General features: G+C 42.3%; 1 protein-coding gene across 1 annotated transcript; it reads right to left on the bottom strand.

Annotated features, from left to right (window-relative positions):
• Positions 1-4,158: 4,158 nt before the first annotated feature.
• Positions 4,159-6,122, bottom strand: LOC137637215 (ran-specific GTPase-activating protein-like). Its single transcript, XM_068369476.1, has 3 exons — positions 6,057-6,122; positions 5,215-5,360; positions 4,159-4,378 (listed from the first exon to the last, which is right to left on the bottom strand). Exons 1-3 carry the CDS (start codon positions 6,120-6,122, stop codon positions 4,159-4,161), a joined length of 432 nt encoding a protein of 143 aa, XP_068225577.1.
• Positions 6,123-9,648: the final 3,526 nt, after the last annotated feature.

The raw sequence follows: 9,648 nt of genomic DNA, 5'->3' as shown, positions 1-9,648 counted from the left end.
TAATTCAAAGTTTTTCGCGTGGGCGAACGTGGAAGCGCCCATGCGCGGAAACGCAAACGAAGGTGAGCGAAGGAGCGCAGAAGGAGGGCGAGCGTGGTAGGAAGGGCGAGCGTGGTAGGAAGGGCGAGAGCTGGTGGTCGGCGAGCGATAACCCACAGACGAGCAATGGATACTGCAAGAAATAAGCAGACGTTTGTGCGAAGAAACACTGTAGGTTCGCGCGACGGAACACCATCCATCCGCGTGATGGAAAACCGTTGGTTTGCGCGTGGGCGAACATTGGAGAGCATGGGCGCGGACGCGCATGAGCGTAGACATGCAGGCACGTGGGCGTGTGGGCGCGCAGGCGAATGGTCGCGCGGGCGCACAGGCAAGCGGGCGAGCGGTCATATGGGTGGGCAGGTGGATAAGCGCGAGTCCGAGGCGGCGAACGCAAGCGTTAGGGCGATGGCGAGGAAACGCGCTGCCGCGTGGGCGAGGAAGACCGCTGGCGATATGGACCAACAAGCGATCGGTGGTGAGCTGGTGAGCGCTAACGCGCAGGTTGGCGATGGCGCGTTGTGTTATGCCGACGCGATGGTCGAGCAGCATGCGCAGGTGAGCGATCGTGCGTTGGCGAGCAATCTGAGAAGGTGAGCGATCGCGAGCAGCATGTGCAGGAGGGCGATCGCGCGATGGTGATCAGCATGCGCAGGTGGGCGGTTGCTGATGGCGAGCAGCCTCTGCAGGTGGGCGATCGCGTGATGGCTATCAGCATGCGCAGGGTCGCGCGATGGCGATCAGCATCCGCAGTTGAGGGTCGCGCGATGGCGATCAGCATCCGCGGTTTGAGGGTCGCGCGATGGCGATCAGCATCCGCGGTTTGAGGGTCGCGCGATGGCGATCAGCATCCGCGGTTTGAGGGTCGCGCGATGGCGATCAGCATCCGCGGTTTGAGGGTCGCGCGATGGCGATCAGCATCCGCGGTTTGAGGGTCGCGCGATGGCGATCAGCATCCGCGGTTTGAGGGTCGCGCGATGGCGATCAGCATCCGCGGTTTGAGGGTCGCGCGATGGCGATCAGCATCCGCGGTTTGAGGGTCGCGCGATGGCGATCAGCATCCGCGGTTTGAGGGTCGCGCGATGGCGATCAGCATCCGCGGTTTGAGGGTCGCGCGATGGCGATCAGCATCCGCGGTTTGAGGGCCGCGCGATGGCGATCAGCATCCGCGGTTTGAGGGTCGCGCGATGGCGATCAGCATCCGCAGTTTGAGGGCCGCGCGATGGCGATCAGCATCCGCAGTTGAGGGCCGCGCGATGGCGATCAGCATCCGCAGTTGAGGGCCGCGCGATGGCGATCAGCATCCGCAGTTGAGGGTCGCGCGATGGCGATCAGCATCCGCAGTTGAGGGTCGCGCGATGGCGATCAGCATGCGCAGGTGAGCTAGTAGCTGGCGAACCATGTTCCTTCAGAAGAGTTGGAGAACGTTGGCGTGCCGGCTGTAACACACGTGGGCGAACCGGAGATCGCCGAGAGACAGGTGATCGCTGGTGAGCTGATGATCGCTGATGAGCTGATGATCGCTGATGAGCTGATGATCGCTGACGAGCAGAAGGCTACGCGTGGAAGCCTGCGTATAGAAGAAGAGTCCTTGACCTCGACCTGAACCGAAGTTCTAGATCGCGAGGGCGAACGTGGGCGCGTAACAGGAACCTACAGTAACAGCAGGGATGATCATCATGAAAGCGCTGACGATCAGGAGAGCGCTGATGAGCAGAAGAACGCCTGTGCATTAACACTGAGCATGAGCAGGAGAGAACGCAGCAGAAGGGCGCGCAGGGAAACCCTGACACGCAAGGGAAGAACCCCCGTGGGAGGCAACCCTTTGCCCCGAAGGGACCGTTGTCCGCCGGGAGACTGATGTCCGTCGGGAAGACCGTTGTCCGTCGGGAAGACCGTTGCCCGTCGGAAGACTGCTGTCCATTTGCACCAAGGCGGAGGATCGAGAAAAAGGAGTTGTAGGCTGCAAACGGAGATTCAAAAAGGCGCCTCAAGCACCCTTATAGGGAGATGAGAGGCCCTTACGACAAGGCGGACGGTGGGCTTTACGGCGAGGGAGGCCAACAGCAACAGAAGAAACCTCCGAAGAGGAGTCTCTATTAGTGTACTCTCTCGCGAACGAAAGAGAAACACTTCGTAGAAGAGACTGGTCAGCAGTGACCTAAAAGGAGCAATCCTCCGAAGAGGAGCTCCTGCAGTTGCCCAGGCCCTTGAGCGAAACTGCAGGTGTGACCGCTCAGCACCAAGAGCATAGTCCCACGAAAAAAAGGCAAGAGGAGAACCCTCCATAAGGGGAAAAACTCAAGCCTGGACAGAAAAAACTTCCCTCGGAAGGAAAGTTACCAGCCCAAGGAGGCAAGCCTCCTGAGAGTTCTAAAATGAACTGGAGAGCTGTCCGTCATCACGGGAGTACTTCCAGTAGGAGACACGCCCCTGACGAAAACACAAGGGGGGAGGCAGCAACAGCCGAATCCCCAGGACTCAACAAGACAGCTCACACCGTTGCCATATTACAGAAACGAACTAGATCGGTAACTGTAAAAAAATAAAACAAAAAAAAAAACAAAAAAAAACATTAGTACACATTCATTCCCCCAGGAAGGCTCCGAAGAGGAATCCGGAGGGAAAGGAAACAAGAATTACACAACAGGCACGTGCCCTCACAACCACTTACACTCACGGAAGGAGAGCTGTAACCAAACAGAATTATAACAATTACAATTATGTAACTATGTAATTATGTAATTTAAAAATGAATGAACACTAAAGAAAGAACGAAAACCCCGAAAGGAATCGTTCTACAAAGCTGAAAAATCAACAAATACAATTAGATTCATAAACTAATTGAGACAAACGGAGTAGCAACCCCCCCACACGGAAAGGAAGCTACAAGGGCGTAGTAACACGTAGTAAAAGGGTGAACGACCTCAAGAGAGAGAGAAAGACATAAGTCAAACTCGATCGCCACCCATAACGCCGTGGCGGCCAACTGCCGAGGACACCACGTAGATAAGTACACTACACACACAAATCTGAAAAGGAAACTTACTGATTTCTATACTCAAATATGTATAAAAACATGAAAACATGTTTACATATATATTGAGTAAATGAAAAGTAAGCGATTAAGTAAAGACAAAACAAACAATGGCTGCCAAGAGAGGACCAAGACAGAGACGTCTGTCACAGTCCGAGCCAAAAGTGAAAGTGAGCATTCATCTGTGTGTGAGGGAGGGGAGGGGTAGCTAGCTACCACTCCCCTACCCCCTCCCCCCCCCCCCCCCCGCTAACTAGCGCGGGGGTAATACACCCTTGTTAAATTCTAATGGCTCGCCATTTCAGCTGCGCTAAAAGGTAAACCCTGTGTAAATAGCGTGGTTTGTATTTCGGTTACGGAACAAATATACATATATATATATATATATATATATATATATATATATATATATATATATATATATATATATATATATATATATATATATATATATATAAGTATATATATATATATATATATATATATATATATATATATATATATATATATATATATATATATATATATATTATATATATATATATATATATATATATATATATATATATATATATATATATATATATATATATATATATATATATATATATATATATATATATAAGTATATATATATATATATATATATATATATATATATATATATATATATATATATATATATATATATATATATATATATATATATATATATATATATATATATATATATATATATATATATATATATATATATATATACAAACAAAACAGAATTCCCTTAAAAAAGAAAGAAAAAAAAAGTTGCAGTGACACAAAACATATGTATATAGGATTAGGCTAGCATATTCCTTATGATGGATTGTCCTTGTACTCATACACCTCATCGAAACACTCTGAGGAATTAACAAGCTGCATAGAAACCTTATTATCAGTCTTCCTCCTTACTGTCTGTTTGAGAAACAGACATATCACTGGAGGCTTTTAAAGAATTATAAATGTAAATATCAGCTAACATAATCAGAGGGAGGCAGGCTGGGATAGAAACTTTCCCATCCAAAGTTCGCTCATACAAAACTAAATCACTCTTTGACGTCCGCATCGGCCTTTTTGACGTTCATCTTCTCCAAATCTTTGGTGACCGACTCGACGGCATTTTCTCCCGATGGAGTGGAGGAAGATGTCTCCTTGGCATCCGCTGACACGTTCTTGGGTTCCTTCTTCTCCTCAGAATCTTCTTTACCCTTGACCTCGGCGACCGTGACGATTCCTCTCGCCTCGTCAAACTTCTCTTTGAAGAGGCTGGCATTTGTGATGGAGAGAAAAGAACAAGCCAAAACATAGAGAGATTAACCTTTTCCTAGATTTAACAGTCAAAATATTTGTTCCCTCCATAGGGACTTTTTTTCTACAGAAGATAATCTTTCTACCTATGGGTTCAATTGTCAATAGAATGTCCAATATATAGGGACTTTCAAGTCTACCATTAAGGGATCAAGCTCTTCCTAAAGCTTCGAATGCAAATGAGTAAGACCCAAACATATTAACAGTATAACCTCACAATAAGGGACCACCCTGTTACTACAGACGGATTAAATTCATATAACCAGTTATGTTCGGTTGCCAAAGGATAGGAATAAGTACTGTATAAAATACATACATACATATACCAAAGCACTTGCCCAATTTTGGGGGGTAGCCGACATCAACAAATGAAACAAAAACCAAAGGGGACCCCTACTCTCTACGTTCCTCCCAGCCTAACAAGGGACTCAACCGAGTTCTTCGGCTGGTACTGCTAGGGTGCCACAGCCCCTTATCCTCCCACATTATCCACCACAGATGAAGCTTCATAATGCTGAATCCCCTACTGCTGCTGCTACCTCCGCGGTCATCTAAGGCATCGGAGGCAGAAGCAGCAGGGCCTACCGCAACTGCGTCACAATCGCTCGCCTTTCATTCCTATTTGTAGCACGCTCTCTCGCCTCTCTCACATCTATCCTCCTATCACCCAGAGCTTTCTTCACCCCATCCATCCACCCAAACCTTGGCCTTCCTCTTGTATTTAGTTAGTTTTCAACACCATACAGTTACCTACAAAAATGAGACTTTGTGCATTGGCAAATCTGACAGCAAACAGTTCCTGCTTGGGTTCTTCGTCGACAGGGACCGACCAGACCCAGGCTCTGTCACTGCCGCAGTTTGGCTTAAGCTCCACGAAGGGGGTGATGTAGTGGTTGGCGCGGATTTTCAACGTCTTGTCCTGTCCCATCAGGACTCTGACCTGTGGGTGGAAGAAGATATTAATATATTCTATATGATTGCAAGTGACCCGTCACAAATGATTGCTTAATATCTAGATGGATATGCATGCACGCAAGAAGAGATGGAAAGCCCCTGGATACGATGGAATAACTGCCGAGATGATACTGGCTGAAAATGAAACGTCTCCCGGACTACTTACAAGATTATTTAGTAGAATTTGGCATGAAGAGGCAAAACCTGAAGTGTGTTTGTGAAAAAAAGGAGACCTGAATGATTGCATTAATTACAGAGGCATTACACTTACGTCAGTTTAAAAAACATAGAGTATGTTTATTCTAAAGAGACAGGAGAAAAGTGTTGATGAAAAACTGAGACGAACAAGCAAGATTTAGTAAAGGTAGAAATTTCACTGACCACATTTTCATTTTGAGACGTACAGCAATGCATAGAATATAAAAATCCACTTTTGATAGCATTTGTGGACTATGATATCCCCCTCATACAAAACTGTGTTGTATCGTCACTTTATTTAAGGCAGAATCTATTGGGGGACAGGTGATGGGAGGGCATATTTTTAAAAAAATAGCTACAGGTTGGCCTCGTTATAAAGAATACAAATCACTTCCAAATTTGTCATTGTTCTGACTCAAATATAAACCTTACTACCAAGGGTCAGGGCAATGTCACTGTCCCTGGCATATATGAGTGACCTTACTGCCAAGGGGCAGGGCAAAGTCACTGTCTCACTTGGAAAGTTTACTAAGGAAGTGTAACTTGACATATTCGGGTTTGTATCTTAAGGGAAAAAACATCTTGAAACATTTCTCGTTTGTTCTTCCTAAACGAACACAAATCATCATCTTTTAATAGGAGACCCTGTGGAGGATTAATTTTATTTTAATTTATTTTTTTGTTTTGCCAAATCGAGAGAGAGAGAGAGAGAGAGAGAGAGAGAGAGAGAGAGAGAGAGAGAGAGAGAGAGAGAGAGAGAGACTTATTGCCTTATTTCCTTATTTTTTGTTTGGGTTCCCCCAGGTCCCTCAGTGTGAGGCACCTCGTATATCCACCAGAGAGTTGCTAATGCATCTTCCGGTGTATTTTGCATCTTCCAGTCTTGGATGGTCTGGGATGCATCTTAGGTATTTATCGAGCTGATTCTTAAACACATCTACGCTCACTCCTGATATGTTTCTTAGATGAGCTGGCAGCACATTAAATAGTCGCTGCATTATCGATGCTGGTGCGTAGTGGATTAATGTCCTGTGCGCCTTTCTCAGTTTACCTGGAATGCTTTTTGGCACTATTAATCTACCTCGGCTTGCTCTTTCTGATATTTTAAGCTCCATGATGTTTTCAGCAATTCCTTCTATTTGCTTCCATGCTTGTATTATCATGTAGCGTTCTCTTCTCCTTTCTAGACTGTATAGTTTTAAAAATTGCAGTCTTTCCCAGTAGTCAAGGTCTTTAACTTCTTCTATTCTAGCAGTATAGGACCTTTGTACACTCTCTATTTGCGCAATATCCTTTTGGTAGTGTGGGTACCATATCACATTGCAGTACTCGAGTGTACTACGCACATAAGTTTTGTAAAGCATTATCATGTGTTCAGCTTTTCTTGTTTTAAAGTGTCTGAATAACATTCCCATTTTTGCTTTACATTTAGCCAACAGTGTTGCTATTTGGTCGTTGCATAACATATTCCTATTTAAAATTACACCAAGGTCTTTAATTGCTTCCTTGTTTGTGATTGTCTCATTATTAGGTCCCTTGTATGCATACACCATTCCTTCTCTGTTTCCATAATTTATTGATTCGAATTTATCGGAGTTAAATACCATCCTATTTATCTCCGCCCATTCATATATTTTGTTTAGATCTCTTTGTAGTGAGTTCCTATCTTCATCACAAGTAATTTCTCTACTTATTCTTGTGTCATCGGCGAAACTTCTCACTACGGAGTTTTCAACATCACAGTCTATGTCTGAGATCATAATAACAAATAGCAGTGCAGCTAATACCGTACCTTGGGGCACACCAGATATTACCTGGGCTTCATCTGATTTCTCGTCATTTGCAACCACTATCTGTTTTCTGTTTTGCAGGAATTCTTTTACCCATTTTCCTATCTTTCCCACAATATTATGCTTTCTCATTTTTTTCTCCAATATGTTATGGTCTACCTTGTCAAAGGCTTTTGCAAAATCTAGATAGATCACATCTGTATTTTTTTCATTTATCATATTATTGTATATGTTTTCATAGTGTGCTATCAGTTGGGTCTGTGTACTTTTTCCAGGTACGAAACCGTGTTGACCCATATTAAACAAATTATTTTTTACCAAATGGTTCATTATTTTCTTTTTTTATTACCCTCTCATACACTTTCATAATATGTGATGTTAGACTAACAGGTCTAAAATGGCTTGCCTCTAGTCTTGATCCACTTTTGAAGATAGGGGTTATATAAGCTAATTTGTGTTTAACATATATCTCGCTCATATCTATACTCTGTCTTAGCAGTATTGCAAGCGGCTTCGCGATAGTGTTTGCAGTTTTTTTTAACAAAATCGCTGGAACTCCATCTGGTCCGGCTGCCGATCCATTTTTAATTTCGTTTATAGCCGTGACAATATCTGCTTCATTAATATCTATATCTGTTAGATATTCGACATTTTCTTCTCTTATTTCAGTTTCATTATTCTCATTCGCAATTCTTGGCGTGAACTCACTCTTATATTTTTCTGCTAATATGTTGCATATTTCCTTTTTTTCATTCGTTAGCCGTCCTTCAATTCTTAGAGGGCCTATTTCTATTCTCCTTTTATTCATCTTTTTTGCATAGGAGTAAAGTACTTTGGGGTTTCTTTTTATATTTTGAAGTGTTCCTTCTTCTAAGTCCCTTTTTTCATTTTCTTTCGACTGTATAATCTTTTGTTCTGCATTTTCTATCTTACATTTTATTTCTCTCATTTTCCACACATTTTTTTCTTTTGCAAGATTTTTCTTCCACTTTCTAATTTTCTGGAATAAGATCCTTCTGTCTCTTGGTATGCACGTCTTTTGTTTGTTTTTTTCGGTACATATTTTTCAACAATTTTCTCCAGTATTTTGCACAGTATGTCCGTATTTACCTGTATATTATCACTTATAAATACATTTTTCCATTCTTTATTCAGTTCTTCATTTATTTCTGACCATTTTATATTCTTACTGTAAAAGTTATATTTTCCATATTCTTCCCAAAGTTTTGTGCTTTTATTAATTCTGTGATCACTTGCTTTGGAATGAACTATCAATTCTATGATATTGTGGTCTGAAATTCCTGTGTTATACACTATTATTTCTTTAACATAATTCACCTCATTCACAAATACTAGATCTAGGACATTTTCCTTTCTTGTTGGAATGTGGTTTATTTGTTGCATATTATGTTCTAATAGCATATCTTGAAGCTTTTCAAATTGCCTCTTATCTTCTGCGCTACTATTACTCTCTTTTTTATATGTATACATACAACCACTTTCTTCTATCCGTTCTTTCCAATCCACGAAAGGAAAGTTAAAATCTCCGGATAGGAGTATATTCCAGTCTTTATGGTTTCTACATATATCATCTATTTTTTCTATTATTATGTCAAACTCCTTAGTATTTGGGGGTCTGTAAACTACAATATTCACTAGTTTTTCAAATTCAAATTCTACCGCAATCAATTCACATACTGTGTTGCTGTATTTTTCACAGACTTTTCCTTGATTTATATCTCTTCCATATATTGCGGTTCCCCCTTGATTCCTATTTTTTCTGTCTGATCTATAAGTTTGGAAACCCTTTATCTGGTCATCACTGCCAGTCTCTTGGGAATACCATGTTTCACTTATATTTAATATATCTATTTTTTCAATTTGGGTTAGTTCTTCTAGGAACTCTATTTTCCTTTTAGAGTTATTCGTGACTAAACCCTGTGCATTCATCACTATTATGGTTTGTGTTTCATTTCCATTATTTAATATTGGTAATAATATGGATTCTCCCATGCTTCCTTCCTGTTCTGATATGATGTTCTTTTCTTCATTTCTCGGAATTCTGCCATTAAAAAATCCAACTTTTCCATAATATTTGTTCTTTCGCCTTCATACTTATTTTTGTGTGTAAACCTGCAATTATCCCCATATCTGCACCAACCCCTGGCATTATATATGCATTCTTTGTAGTTGGGCTCTATTTGTGGAGCTTTAGGTTGAAAGGCCTTTTTTGGTGCATAGTGCGGTATATACGCGGTCTGCTTTTTTGTTTCTTTTTTTGTTTCA

The sequence above is a fragment of the Palaemon carinicauda genome, unplaced genomic scaffold, assembly GCF_036898095.1.
Source record: "Palaemon carinicauda isolate YSFRI2023 unplaced genomic scaffold, ASM3689809v2 scaffold586, whole genome shotgun sequence".
NCBI lineage: Eukaryota > Metazoa > Arthropoda > Malacostraca > Decapoda > Palaemonidae > Palaemon > Palaemon carinicauda.
Note: the sequence above shows the minus strand (reverse complement) of the source record. Positions and strands in the feature narration are given on the sequence as shown.

What these genes read in the sequence shown, in the direction of transcription:
- LOC137637215 (XM_068369476.1), bottom strand. Translation starts at nt 6,122, where the DNA reads ATGTCAAGTTACACTTCCTTAGTAAACTTTCCAAGTGAGACAGTGACT. An exon ending in CTTTGCCCTGCCCCTTGGCA is followed by an intron (nt 5,361 to 6,056) that starts GTAAGGTCACTC and finishes TTCCACCCACAG; the next exon opens with GTCAGAGTCCTGATGGGACA. An exon ending in GAAGAACCCAAGCAGGAACT is followed by an intron (nt 4,379 to 5,214) that starts GTTTGCTGTCAG and finishes CACAAATGCCAG; the next exon opens with CCTCTTCAAAGAGAAGTTTG.